Raw genomic sequence first — 15,681 nt, 5'->3', positions numbered from 1 at the left:
GAACTCCTGATATATGCCATCTTTTTCTTTACCAGGGCCTCAATATCCCTTGATAACCAAGGTTCCCTAAACCTGTTAGCCTTGCCTTTTATTCTAACAGGAACATACAGATTCTATACTCTCAATATTTCACTTATGTAAGCCTCCCACTTACCAAGCATCTCTTTGCTGGAAAACAACCTATCCCAATCCATGCCTGCCAGATCCCTTCTGATGCCATCAAAATTGCCTAACCTTCTCTATTACTATCTTGAAACTAATGGAATTATGGTCACTAGATCCAAAATGTTCCCCTCTACACATTCTGTCACCTGCCCTGTCTTGTTCCCCAAGAGGAGATCAGTATTGCACTCTCTCTAGTTGGGACCTCTACATAATGATGAAGGAAACTTTCCTGAACACCTTTGACAAACCCTATCCCATCCAATCCCTTTACAGAATATGAGTCCTAGTCAATATGTGGAAAGTTAAAATCACCAACTATCACAACCTTGTATTTCTTGCAACTGTCTGCTATCCCTCTACAAATTTGTTCCTCTAAATCTCACTGACTATTGGGAGGTCTATAATATAGTCCCTTTAACGTGGTCATCCCTTTTTTATTCTTCAGTTCCAATCATATTGCCTCAGTAGACGAGCCCTCCAGTATGCCCTCCCCCTTTAATATCTCCCTCTCTACCATATCTAAAATATCAGATCCCTGGGACATTTGAGCTGCCAGTGCTGCCCCTTCTGCAACCAAGTCTCACTAATGGCTACAACATCATAATTCCATGTGCTGATCCATGCTCTAAGTTCATCTGCCTTACCTACAATACTCCTTGCATTGAAATAGATGCATCTCAGAACATTAGTCCCACCATGTTAATCACCCTGTCGATTTCTGTCTTTGCTTGTAGGCTTACCACCTACCTTCCCCACAGCCACTCCACTTGCTGCCTTGCTGCTTTGGTTCCCACCCCCCTGTAATCTTAGTTTAAACCCCCCCTGAGCAGCACTAGGAAACCTTCCCGCAAGGATATCCCACTCCAGTTCACGTGCAGACCATTCCATTTCTACAGGTCCTACCTGCCCTGGCAGAGGGTCCAATGATCCCAAAATCTGAAGCCCTCTCTCCTGCATCATCTCCTTAGCCACATGTTAAACTGCACTATCTACCTATTTCTTGCCTCACTAGCACATGGCACGAGTAGCAATCCTGAGATCACCACCCTGGAGGTCCTGTCTTTTAACTTAGCACCTAACTCCCTGAACTCACTTTGCAGGACCTCCTCACCCTTCCTGCCTATGTCATTGGTACTGATGTGGACCACGACTTCTGGCTGCTTATCCTCCCCCTTAAGAATGCTGTGGACCCGATCCGAGATGTCTCTGATCCTGGTTCCACGGAGGCAACATACCTTCCGGGAGTCTTGTTATTGTCCACATTCTCCTCTCTGTTCCCCTAACCGATGAATCCCCAATCACTGTCGCACTTCTTTTCCCTCCTTCCCTTCTGAGCCGCAGAGCCAGACTCAAGTGCCAGAGACCTGGCGCTGTGGCTTTCCCCTGGTAGGTCCCCCCCCCCCCCCCCCCCACCACCCCCAACAGTATCTAAAGTAATATACTTGTTATTGAGGGGAATGGCCACAGGGGTCCCCTGCATGACTGCCTATCACCTTTTCCTCTCCTGACAGTCACTCAGCTACCTGCATCCTGCAACCTAGGTGTGACTACCTCCGCTCAGCCTCCTGAATGATCTGGAGTTCATCCAGCTCTAGTTCCCTAATGCAGTCTGTAAGGAGCAGCAGTTGGATGCACTTCTCGCAGGCGTAGTCATCGGGGACACTGGAGGATCCCCTGACTGCCCACATCCTGCAAGGGGACGTATCACTGCCCTGACTGTCATTCCCACTGCTCTAACCATGCAATAAGAAAGAGAGAGAACTTACCAGAACCTCACCTTAGCCTCCGCCCACTTCCTCCGCATCTTCACGCCGAAACCTCAGCTCCCAAATCTCTCACACTCACCCACTCACACAATTTCCACAACACCTACGGATATTTCTCTGCTTTTCCTTGAAATACTGCCAGATAACTGAGAATAGAGGGGCTCTTTGCGTACCATCTCATCCAAGAGCTGGCATCTTGGATGGTGTAGTGGACCCTCAGTAACATCAGGACTTAAAATCCATAAAGTCACCCCACCATTTGATGACTTTGCTCCTAGAACTTCGTATCCTGAATATTCAATAATCTGAGAGTCTCAGTCTGGAATATACTCAATAACTGAGACTTTGAATGTAGAAAATTTCCAAGCTGTACAGCCCTCTCCATTTTGGATGACCTTGCCAGTTAGGAGTCGGTTTTGATGACCAAGTTGCTGGTATGTAGGGCAGCGATGATTGCTGCTTAATGTAAAAATGCCTCTTGTCCAGTTGTGTTATTTTGTGTTTCGTGTGTATTTGAGGCATTCCTTGTAGAGCATGGGGAATATTTCATTAAAATCATGCAGAATATTTAATGGTGGTGATATTTATCCTGAAACAACATAAATGTCTGGAAATACTCAGCAGGTCAGGCAGAATCTGTATAGAGAGAAATAGAGTTAATGTTTCAGGTTGATAACCTTTCATCAGATTACTTACACTGAACTACCTACATGTTTACGACCAAACATGATCATTTCCAACACTGTTAATATTTACAGTTTACCTAGAACTCCATACCCTTAATTTTGAAGCCTAGTGGGATAGGTTTACCACAATCCAAAAACTGAAGCGTCTTTACTGTCTGGGTCATTAGCAAGGGACTATTGTCCTCTGTAGAGTATTGAACGTCCATGTGTATGGGTGTAGGATTCATCTCTCTGCATCAATGCTGATCATTTTCTTCTTGAGGTTTGTTTTATCTAATAGTCTTGATGGTTTCATTTCTCTTTTAAAAAGAGTAGTACCACAAAAAATCTGCTTTTGCTTATTTTCAGGTCCTTCAGGACTTCAGCAGGCACAAAAGTAACATCCGTGAAATGGGAAATTTATGGGTATGTTGGATCCTGAAAATTATGACATTCTAATGAAGCTTAAAATTTTTTTTTGAAAAACATCAATATTTTTTCTTTTCAGTTTGTAACTATAGTCATTTCTAATGCAAAATTTTGACATGTAGTGTTTATAAAATGTGCCAATAGATTTTAATTGCAGGGGGAGTGGGGAGTATTTGTGGATATACAATTTTTAGTGGTTGCTCCCTGTAGCATTGTACCTGAGGTCAAGACATAGTCCAGTTTTTCAATGAAATAAGTTTAGATGAATGGAGCAATAACTGGACATTGCTGCTCAAATGTCATTCAGTCCGCCTTCTGAAGCGGTATGTTCCGTCTTTGCTTTCCTGTTTTTATTATAAATACTTTTTTGATTGCTTTTATGAAGAAGCTGCCCATGTGAAATATTCTTCACAAGAGGTATAGTTCCTTGTTGTACTACTGGGTTGAGGGTGTGACTGTAGCAAGACGAGTTTACACAGGCACATTCCATTGGGAGAAAGGAGTATGTAGTTATTGTCTGACCAGTTTTACATTAGCAGTTTCTATTGGGAGGAGTGTGTGGTCATTAACTGACCAGTTTTACATAAACTTTTTCCATTATGCATGCAAGAGTACAAATTTGTAATAAAAAAACAGATGAGACCAAGTGTTGGCAGAAGTACATTTATCATGAATTATAGATAGAAACACAGACATGATGATAATGCCATAAAGTCTGTTTAAAGATTGTAAATATATTGGGCTATATGATACAAAGAATAGATAATTACCTATTTCATTCACACCCACATCATTGCATAGTTCAGCAGTTTTTCTTGTCAAAACAAACTTTTGTCTTCCTACAGAATGACCTAATAGCAAGAGTAGGCCATATTTCCTCTTGAGCTTGATCCAACATTCAATCAAATTATGCATAATCTTCTACCTCAATTTGACTTTCCTGGCCCTTTCTATCTCTTGATTCACTTAGTGTCTAAAAATATGTTGACGGAATTGCTGGCTTTGTGGCCAAGTTTGTGGATGATACAAAGCTGGGTGGAGGGGCAGGTGGAGTTGAGGAGGCAGGGAGTCTGCAGAAGGACTTGGACAAGTTGGGAGAATGGGCAAAGAAGTGGCAGACGGACTACAGCGTAGGTAAGTGTATGGTCATGCACTTTGGGAGAAGGAATGAAGGCAGAGACTATTTTCTAAATGGGGAAAGAATTCAGAAATCTGAGAACCAAAGGGACTTGGGAGTCCTAGTGCAGGAATCCCTAAAGGTTAACCTGCAGGTTTGGTCAGTAGTAAGGAAGACAAATGCAATGTTAGCATTAATTTTGAGAGGACTAGAATATAAAAGCAAGGATGTAATGCTGAGGCTTTATAAGGCGTTGGTCAGACCACATTTTGAAGTATTGTGAGCAGTTTTGGGCCCCATATCTAAGGAAGGATGTGCTGGTGTTGGAGAGGGTCCAAAGGAGGTTTATGAGAATGATCCTGGGGATGAAAGGGTTAATGCATGAGAAGCATTTGATGGCTCTGGGCCCGTAGTCGCTGGAGTTTAGAAGGATGAGGGGATCTCATTGAAACCTACTGAACATTGAAAGGCCTGGATAGGGTGGACGTGGAAAGGATGTTTCCAGTAGTGGGAGAAGCTAGGACCAGAGGGCACAACCTCAGAATAAAGGATTGTCACTTTAGAACATAGATGAGGAGGAATTTCTGTAGCCAGAGGGTGGTGAATCTGTGGAATTCATTGCCACAGATGGCTGTGGAGACCAAGTCATTTGTTGTATTTAAAGTGGAGGTTGATTGGTTCTTGATTAGTAAGGGTGTCAAAGGTGATGAGGAGAAGGCAGGAGAATGGGGTTGAGAGGGAAAAATAAATCAGCCATGATCGAATGTTGGAGCAGACTCGATGGGCCAAATGGCCTAATTCTGCCCCATGTCTTATGGTCTCAGACTTGATCAGCTCCAACAAATGCAAATCCAAAGACCTCCGTAAAAACAAAATGCAAAGATTTATAACCATTTGAGTGGAGAAATATTTTTCTCCATCCTTGTCCTTATTGACTAACCTTGTATCCTGAGATTTTCACACCTAGTTTCAAACTTTCTGGCCAAGGAAAGTAGTTTCCTGGAATGATCGACAGTGCAGATGCAAAGACTTTTATATTAAGCCCATTCTGTTAGAACTCCCAAGGAACTAATTGAGGATCTCAAGTCACTTTGGATTGCTCTCCAATCATCTTGTATATTCTGATGTTGAATGCTGGCAGTACAGTCAGCCCCTGGATTACAGAGCTGAACTTCAATCTGCCCCTACACAATGTCTGGTTTCAGTAGGAATTCTGGTGTAATATTTCTTCTCCACCTCTGACAATTTGGAGTGGCTGAGGTCAATTATAGCACTTCCAGTGATATCCCATCCCAGAGATCAAGTAACCGAGCAATTCCTCTCGGTCAGTAAACCAGCCATAACCTTCTTGTTTGGTGTGACTCAGCTAATCATGAGTTACTAACAAAGCTGGATCTGAACTGATGAGTTCCATTTGCTCAAATATCCTCTGTTCAGTTTTATGGTTGTAACCATTACCCAATCACCTTATGGATAAGAACTTTAAATCCATGCAGATGTTGCTAAAATGAAAGTAGTCTTGTTTTGTTTGGCCCTGGATCAATATTAAAAATAGAAATAAGATTCTAGATGTGAAGGCTCAAATTAAACTATTGATTGGTAATATGACTTTTGCATATTATAAATTAAATATGAAAGGAGCCACATGGAGAAATGTGGTTTTAGGGTGAAATCATTTTAATTGAATTGAGGTATACAGGGCAAAGTGAAGAAAAATATAAAATTTCTTCACCTCATGGCTACTCCCCTTTCTGTGCCTAATCTAGGCCTTGTCCAAAAGTGGTCATACATCGACATCTTATGACAAGAGCCATTGGATAACAATACATTTGGTAAATGTATTTTGATTTTTTTTCTTGGATAACTCTGCTAAGGCCACTGTTTAATTCATTGCAACCAACCAATCGGGCTGAAGCTACCTAAATATACAAACACAGATTGACATTGGGCCTTGTGTGGCTTGTGAGGCTGCATTCCACACCAGGCAGCAACCATCTGAGCCATTTAATCACAGACTGAATATATTCCAGTTACAGCATCTTGAGAGCATGAGATATATCTCTTTAAATGTGTAGGGGTATCCAACAGTTTAAAATGTACGTAATTGAATTAATACCACTGGAAAATAAGGCAATAGACCTTACTGATTCTTCCTGGGAAAATATAAAATAGTCAGCAAGATGCAGGTATGTCTTCAATGCTCAAATATTTGAAAAGTTCCCATCTTGATTAAAATGCTACTGATGGTGCTGTCTATTATCTGACAATTAGAGGTTTGGAACTCTTAGGAATTTGCTAAGAATGTCACAGTAGATAGTTTTGCTTTATTCCCGTTTAGCCAATTAGTTTGGACCCTTCTGAACAATGTCTCACTTTCAATGTCATATCTAAATATTTAAAGTAACATTAATAATTTCAAACTGCAGGTCAGAGTCACTAATATCCTTGTTACCAGTAATAAGTTCTAAATACGTCATCTGGTATCAATTAGTCCCTGATATTAATGGATTTACATGTTTTTACATGGGATAGTAGGAATTATATATGGGGAAATTGGAAGCAAAATGTCTACTTTCACCACATTTCCTGTATGAGAGCTTGTCTGATTGAGGGTGGGGCTGGGGCAGGGCAGAGGGTGGGGCAGGGTAGGAGGGGGGTGGTTGGGGCAGTGCACGGGGTCTGTGGGGAACACTCCAGCTCTCCTGTCCCTTTCCTTGTATAGTGCTGCTTGTCTATTTATGACTGTTAGATATCCTGAGGCCCAGACATACTGGCAAACATAATTTAAAAGTAGAAACACTATTCAGATATGCAATCCATCTTAAGAGATTTAAATGACTGATGGGCCTCCTGATATTGGATTGGTTTCCGTCCCTCATTCCACTCCACCTAAACCACAGTGGGTGGGTTGAGTCGTTCTAGATTTTCAACTTTTTAACCTCTTGCCAAACCCAAATTCAACAATTTGGGAGTCTTAAAATTACTCTGGTGGCTATTGGACAACCCATGTTTGCATTTCCAAGAATGGCTGTTGAAACTAGTACCAAAGATGGTAAACTTGAGGGTCCAGGCAATTTCCAGAGTTGCTCTTGTGCTTGGATGTTGGGATATAAAGTTATGAACTACATCAGTGCAGTCATGTGATCTAATTTCTCCACAGAAGTAAAAAAAAACTGCATCCCTTTTGCTCAAGTCAAACATTAACATTTTATGGCAAATAAATTAGGAAAAAAAATCTAAATCAACTGAGATGAATCACTATATTACTATGAAAAGAAAGACCCTGTATTTATGTTGTTTTTTTACAACCTTAAAACATCTTGAAGGAAATTAAATTTTTAAGGTTTAGTTGTAATGTAGGAAACACAGCAGCCAATTTTCAGACAGCAGGGTCCGTTGAATGAGCAGTTAATGTTTCACTGGAGTTCTGCAGATAATTATTTTTTTGGTAGACTGGGCATTCTTTACCTTTGCCTGATGGGGCAAATAAGACCTTGGTTTAACAACTCATCCAAAAAATTGCGTACCTGACAACGTAGCAGCCCCTCCTTGCAAGATTAGATAGAGTCATAGAACAATACAGCACAGATACAGGCCCTTTGGCCAACGAGTCCATGCCGAACACGGTGTCCACCCAGCTAGTCCCAATTTCCTGTGTTTGGCCCATATCCCTCTATGTACCTATACAAGTGCTTCTTAAATGATAATATTGTACCTGCCTCAAACACTTCCTCCAGCAGCTCGTTTCATATACTCACCACCCTCTGTGTGAAAAAGTTTCCCCTCATGTCCATTTTAAATCTCTCCCCCTCACCTCCCCCCCCCCCACCCTAAATCCATGACCCCTAGTTTTGGATTCCCTTACCCTGGGGTAAAGACTGTAAATGTCCACCTTATCTATGCCTCTCATAATTTTGAACATTTCTAAAAGGTTGCCCCTCATTCTCCAATGTTCCAAGAAATAAAGACCTAGCCTGGCCAACCTCTCCCTATAACTCAGGCTCTCTAGTCCTGGCAACATCCTCGTAAATATGCACAAAACTGTCCACAGTGCTCCGAGTGCAGCCTCACCAAATGCTTATCCAACTGCGACATAATGTCCTAACTCCTGTACTCAGTGCCCTGACTGATGAAGGCCAGCATGCTAAATGCCTTTTTCACCACCCTGTGTACCTGTGACGCTGCTTTCAACGAACTATGCACTTGTACTGCTAGGTCCCTCTGTTCCATTACACTCCCTAGTGCCCTACCATTCATAGTACAAGTCCTATGCTGGTTTGACTTTCCAAAAGTCATCATCTCACACTTATGTGCATTGAAACCCATTTTCCACTCCTTGGCCCACGTTCCTAATGGATCAAGATTCCCCCTGTAATCTATGATAACCTTCTTCATTATCAACAATGCCTCCTAATTTCATGTCAACTGCACACTTACTGATCAAGTCTTGTGCATTTGCATCCAAATCATTTATATAAATAACAAATAACAAGGGTCCCAACACTGACCCCTGTGGCACATCACTAGTCACTGGCCTCCATCCCCAGAAACAACCTTCAACCACCACCTTCTGCTTCCTTCCTCTGAGCCAATTTTGAATCCACTTAAATACCTCTTCCTGGATTCCATGGGACCTAACCTTCCAGACCAGCCTACCATGCGGGACCTTGTCAAAGGCCTCGCTAAAGTCCAAATAGACAGCATCCACTGTCCTACTCTCATCTATTTGGTTACCTCTTCAAAATAAAACTCTAAAAGGTTCGTCTAGCCCAATTTTCCATGCACAAATCCTTGCTGACTCCTCCTAATCAGATTCTGACTATCATGCTTAAAGTGCTCAATGACTATTGTGCTCAAATCTTTGGAGTGGTGTTTGAACCTTCTGCTCTAACACTGAGCCATTACTGACCCCTCTTGTACATTGTACTCTTCTTCTGTCTGGACTTGTATGCAAAATTCCATTGTTGAAATTCTGGCTAAACAATGTGTCAGGGCCAGATAGATATTTGCGATTCTGCTGAGTATCCATCACTGAATCACTGATGAAGGAGACGCAAGGAAAAAATATCTATGAGGGTGCACATCAAGAATGTTCTGACATTCTGCTCATCCTCCCATCCACTGAAATTACACTGATTCAGCTAGCACAGTGGATTTGGCTGTGTAGCAAAACCAATGTCATTGGGGTGGATGATATATTTAAAAAAAAATCTCCAGAGGAAATGTGTGTAATAACTTTTAATTGTTTTAGTTGTACCTGAGTTGTATTTGTTTGTAAAGCCCAGGGTAAATAATATGCGTTTTAAGAGTCATGTCACATTGAAAGTTGTATAAGAGCTATGCTGTTAAATGTTATTCAATTAATAGAAGGGAATTGAACTCCAGATCATGAATTTACCCTAATAGTCATGTTATGTCGATCAATTTTACATTTTTAGCTATCTCGCTCTATTTAATGAAACACTCATGACCTTGCTTACTACACATCACTGTTTTCTGTTATGAATTTTAGAGTCCACATTTGTAACGTGATCTTTTTTAATCACAGCAATTTGGTTCAATTACAATGTTTCTGTTTTACCTGGGTAGTTTCCTTAAATATAGAAAATAAAAGGAGTCCTGAGGTGCACGTATCATCAAGTACTTTGTATTGCTAGCCAATCATCTTAGAGTCTCTATTTTGTTCCCTCATGGGATTAATCCATTTCTCGAGTTCTTCTGATGTTATCAGAACTGAAGAAAGTTAAGCAACCTGAAACTTCAACTCTGTTTCTCCCCGCTCAGAATTTGCCCGACTCGACTATCTCCAGCATTTACTGCTTTTATTTCAGAGTTCCAGCATCTGCAGTTCTTTTTAGCTTTTCCTGAAATATAGGCATTTGGAATAAAATAAGACTAATATATGTTTCTTTAAAAGGGTCGTTTAATTGGTTCACTGTTTTCCCCATCCACAACCACCTTTACTACAGATAATTGAGGGGTAATTTGTAAGAATTGATGGTATTGATAGCTGATCACAGTCTGACAGACTACTTTCTGAGCAAGGGAGCTGAGAATGTAAAGAAGTCCATTTGTATATTGTTCAGTTGGTGGCTGCAGACATTTGTAGATGCTAAAAATCCAAAGTGAAAGCAAGAAATTGTACCTAGCTGGTCAAGCACCATCCGTGGGGAGAGAAACGGTTGGTATTTTGGGTCTTAGATGCTTCATTGGAACTGCAAAAGTGAGAAACCACACTTTTATGTTCTAGAAAGGGGGTAAGGTGGTGTGGGACCTGAGAAGGTCAGGGGGAATGTCTGTGATAGGGTGTGGCCCAAAGTTGTAAAGGTAACAGAGACACAAAATTTTTTGAAAAATGTATTGAAACGAAGATACGGCCATAACTGTGGAGAGAGGAATTTCAATTTGAGGGGTGCAATGTTCTCCTCTGGAAGATGAGGGGCTGTCCATTGGGCTTACATTGGGAAAAGTTGGAGCAGTGTAGGAGGCACCATCATTCAGTCCACAGAGAAGGACCCAAGCTTCCAATCACCTGTCACTTTAATTCTCTATCCCTCTCTCACTGTGACCTCTCTCTCTTCAGTGTCCTGTATCACTGGTTTCCTTACTTTTCCTGTTTATTGACTCCGTTTCTCTTCCCACAGCTGCTGTTTGACCCGAGTACTTCCAGTATCCTCTGTTTAAGCTTTTGTTTATGATTCTACCATGCATTCATTCCTCAACAAACACAGAATAGGTATTCCTATTTCAAGATGTAATCGCTGTTTCTTTAAGAAGTCACATAAGCTGGTTTTGTTAAATGTGAAATCTGTCTCCAGACTCGTGGGATGAATTAGTTTTAAATCTCCATTTGTGCTGAATTCCGTAAATTACATCTGTGACTAAATTCATTCGGTCTTTATGGAAAGAAAGTATTCCATAGTGAATTTGATCCATCTGCTGAACTGCAATGAGATGTTGTGCACACGTGCATGTTATGAGGTTGCAAATTTATAATAACTGAGGGAATTATTTATCCTTGCCATCTTGTATCTCATCTGCTCTTTTCATCTGTTTAAGTTCTGGATCACACAGTGCAAGTCATTAGAAATATTGGGAACAAACAGAACCTGCAATACTTATAACTTTTAATTTTGTCCATTGAGCACTTTGCTTTTGTGGACCCAACAATCTGAGGTCTTTGAGTGGTAGTTAAGTGGAAAAATATTGTTCACAAACTAGACCTCAGATATTCATTAGAAATTGCAACAAATGAGGTTAAAATATTAAATATACTTAAAGAAATTTCCATTAAATAATTTACATTTTTATGAATATTTCTTGTCATATAATTTTTAACATGTTTTTAAAAGTGGTGAATAATTGCTGAGAAATTCGACCATTTGTTTTTTATGTGAGATTTGCATATAAAAGCTCTTCTGTGCACGTAACGTTGTATTAGCAATATTTTCAGGTTGATTAGTGACCAATGGGCAATTAGCTTGTGCACTTCCAAGCATGACTTGACTTGGCCTGCCTGAAATTTTTCTAACATTTAACATGCTTCTAATGACATTGTTCCATGGGCAGACTTCATTTCCATGAGAGCCAACAGAAACAGGATTCTAAAGATGCAATCCATGACTTGTGATTGTTCACTCACACTTGAATATATATCAAACCCTGCAGGAAGTTGGGAAAGAAGTGCAAATTACAGGGTGTTCATTGGTATATCTGATATTTTGCCCACACCTCTACCAGACATGTTTGTTCACAGAGATCACCACATCTCTATATTATGCAAGGTGTTACATCCCAGGTCCCATGATGAGCCAGTACCTGGCAGCAGCCTAAGGCCACTTGCAACGCTTGGTGCATCAGCACCTGGGGGCTGTCCAGATACACAGGAGAGCAGCATGGCCACACTCACCCTCCTTTATCCCATCTCTTTTTTGTGTTGCTGTGGTGAGTTTTCTTTAAGTCTGACTAGCTTCCCAATGGTCAGTGCATTAATGACAAGGCTGTTGCCAGCTCTGTGGCCTGCAGTCTTAGTGCATGGTTCAGAACGAATAATTTGTTAAGTAAACTTTTCATAAATTTTCCCGTTTTGTAGGTTGTGCCACATGCAGTGTCAGTTTGGTGCACCACAGAAATGATAAAACTCCATCTTCCAAGCAAATAAATATTTTATTTAAACATTTTCTAGGGTCATATGCATGATCGGTATGGACAGTTGGCAAGTGTCTACGTCAAACTTCTCAGCACTAAGATCGATTTTCATAAAAAGGTATGTTTTTTTTTCCCCACAATACTGTTTGTATCTCAAGTGCTTCTTCAACACAGGATCTTTTTCACTTAGAAAAGCAGGTACTACAGCTGAACTAGGATTATGTTTCTGTTACTATAAGAACACTTTTAAAAATTATTTACTTTAGGTGTTGATGTTTTTGTGTGTTTACGTGAAATGGATTTAATACACTGTTTTAGTAAATTAGCAGATTAGCTGCAAGTCCCGTAATGAGTTAACAGTGATTGTACCCTTTCAAGTGGAATGTTATTTCCATGCTATTTTCCAAAGGCTTTGCTGAAGGTCATTGGATCTGTGGCTCCTGGACAGCGGTGTGCGCCTCCTCCAGATGGGGATTGTTGGCATCAGTCCATGGGCTGGATTTTGCTGATTTATTCAGCACTGCTGTTGCATTCCAAAAAAAAATGCTGATCTTACCAGCTGTGCACATACTCAGGGCTACTGAATATTGATCACTAATGGCAATAAAGGCCATTTTTTGAGCTATTGTACAAAGCTATTTAAGCACTTATCAGCAACAAATATTTGAGGATAGAAGAAAGTAGTAGTAGGCCATTTATCCCTTCGAGCCTGCTCCACACTTCAGCATCAACAAGCCTGATCATCTTTCTCAACACCATATTGCCCCCCTCTCCCCATACCTCCTGATGCATTTTGTGTACTGAAGATTACCTCCCTCCGCCTCAGATATATTCATCGACTTGGTCTCTGTAGTAGAGAAACCACCACCCTTGTAGTGAAGAAATTTCTCCTTCTCTCAGTCCTAAATGTCTTCCCCTATATCCTGGGACTGTGATTCATGGATCTACATCCTTCAGCCTAGAGAAACCTCCTCCCCAGCTTTTAGCCTGTCGAGCCTGTTTGAATTTGGTGCATCTCAATGAAACCTCATTCTTCTAAATACTAGTGAATAGACACTGGGTTGATCGAATCTCTCCTCATTCGATAATCCTGTCATCCCAGGAATCAGTATATCGAGTATATATCCTCGGGTAAGGAGAATAAAATTGCACACAATACTCCTGGTGTGGTCTTGTCGTAAGATGTCCTTACTCCTATACTCAAAACCTCTTGAAATGAAGGCCAAAGTTCTCTTTTCTTTCTTAACTGCTTGCTGCACCTGCTCTTTGCTCTTTTCAGTGACTAATGTACGAGGACATCCAAATCCCTTTGTACATCATGGTGGCTGTAATTGCTTTCAAGTATACAGCATATTTCTCTGCAGTTATTTTTAAATTTAATTCATGATGAGAAAGATATTGTTTTAAGAATGTTAAATGACTAGGTGAGAAAGAGGTTCAATGGAATGTGCATCAACTCCTACATATGGTCACTTACTGATCACTTTGCTGTTATTGTTTTGCACAGCATTCTGAGTTCCCACCAAATCTGGAAGTGACTGATGAAGCACTGGATAAAGCTTCTGGCACGGATGTAAACAATATGTAAGTCTGATCAACACCAGGCCATGGTTGCATACCTTTTGGACATGATGCTTTGAATTGATCTGAAGGTATTTGTGGTGGTAATAGTTGGAATTAAACCTTCGGAGGATGGTTGTGATTGTTGGTCAGTCATTCCAGGTTCAGGGCATTGCTCTAAGAGCTCCTCAGGGCAGTGTCCTAGGCCCTATTATCTTCAGCTGCTTCATCAGTGGCCTTCCTTCACAAAGACAGAAGTTTTCTGATTGCACAATATTCAAATCCATTCACAATTCCTCAAAGTAGTTCATGCCTGCATACTGCAAGGTCTAGACAACATTCTGCCACGCACTGAAAAGTTGCAAATACCATTTGTACCACAGAAGTGCCAGGCAATGCTCATTTCCAACAAGAGACAGATTAACCATCTAGTCTTGACATCAGTGGTATTGTCATCAATATCCTGGGGATCCCAGTTGACTGGAAACTGCACTTGGAAGGTCATGTAAATATGTTAGCTTCAGGGATGTATCTTGTTGGGTATCCTGTCCTGAGTGTCTCGCCTCCTAGCACACCAATGCTTTTCCACTTTCTATAATGCACAGCTCATCGTCATGATGGAATACTCTCCACTGGAATGGATGAGTGCTGCTCAAGCACTTAACCTTCACAACATCCAGGAGAGGTATTCCATCCACCACCTAGAATACTCACTCATTCTCTCCACTAGCAGCACAGCATGACTGAATCATGCAACATCTACCAAATGCACTGCAGTTACTCACCAAGGTACAGCAAACCCTGAGACTGACACCAAAATGTCTGCCAGCATCTACCAACAAGAAGCACAAGGGTGGCAGACACATGGGAACACCACTCAGCAATTACAACTTCTTACAACTTGCACACCAACGTGACGTTGAAAAATATTGCAATTACTTCATCACCACTGGGCCTAAGAGCTACCTACCCAATAGCATAGTTGGTCTACCTTCACCAGAAGGAGGAAAGTGGTTCAAGGTGACAATAACCCACTACCTGCTCCAGGGCAGTAAGGGATGGGCAATAAATACTGGGCTTGCTTGCACTGTCCACGTCCTGAAAAATGAATTTTGAAAGAAGTCTTCAGAGGGAACTTGGTCCCCTAGGAAACGCAAACAAATTCCAATATCAGAGAATTCCTAAGGACTGAAGAGAGTCAAAGAAAGAACATGTGTTTCTCCTCAACCATGTATATTTGGCCCAGATGGAATGAGTACTTTTATTAATTTACACTTTGACTGAGCTGTTATATTTTTAACCTCAATCTAGTTAATTTGTTTTACTAATTCTTAAATTGAATTAAGTGGTTGAAATCTCTAAGTAATTTCAATAATGTCTTGAACTGTGCACACATCTCGGGTGATTTATGATTTATAAATCTCGACCTTGAAATCGTGTGCTCATTATTCTTAAAAGCAAACTATTTACGTATATACAGATCTGACTGTTCTGCCTGAAGGATTTTTATGTCCCATGGAACATCTGAACAAGAGGGACAAATAGGCTTTCCTGGTCATCTACAGTGTTGTTGTATAAATAATCACTGGGGAATGTGGAAGAGCTGCCTGGAGTGACTCTTCCATTCTAGCTTAATGCTCTTCTGTTTTGTATGGTATCCAAGCCTGTCTAACTGTTTAGCAAAGTCAAAAATTCATGATTTTTCTTTGGAAAGAAATATTGGGACAACACTATGTTAAGTATGTCGGGTAGGTCCATAAACCAGATTCATTTTAGCAGAAGAGGCCAGTATTCTTCAAATTGCAGCTTCTATTCTAAATACATAAATATC

At 40.8% G+C, this 15,681-nt stretch overlaps 1 protein-coding gene across 1 annotated transcript in view; it reads left to right on the top strand.

Moving 5' to 3' along the window:
* hip1rb (huntingtin interacting protein 1 related b) overlaps positions 1 to 15,681 on the top strand; it is a 113,834-nt gene that overhangs the window by 41,315 nt on the left and 56,838 nt on the right. Inside the window, exons 4-6 of the mRNA XM_052032134.1 lie at positions 2,966 to 3,022; positions 12,328 to 12,408; positions 13,798 to 13,874. Of these exons, the coding sequence (XP_051888094.1) occupies positions 2,966 to 3,022; positions 12,328 to 12,408; positions 13,798 to 13,874 (215 nt within the window). The remainder of the gene's footprint in view (positions 1 to 2,965; positions 3,023 to 12,327; positions 12,409 to 13,797; positions 13,875 to 15,681) is intronic.

Source organism: Pristis pectinata, chromosome 17 (genome assembly GCF_009764475.1).
Source record: "Pristis pectinata isolate sPriPec2 chromosome 17, sPriPec2.1.pri, whole genome shotgun sequence".
NCBI lineage: Eukaryota > Metazoa > Chordata > Chondrichthyes > Rhinopristiformes > Pristidae > Pristis > Pristis pectinata.
The sequence above is the reverse complement of the archived record's forward strand: the minus strand, read 5'-3'. Positions and strand labels throughout refer to the sequence as shown.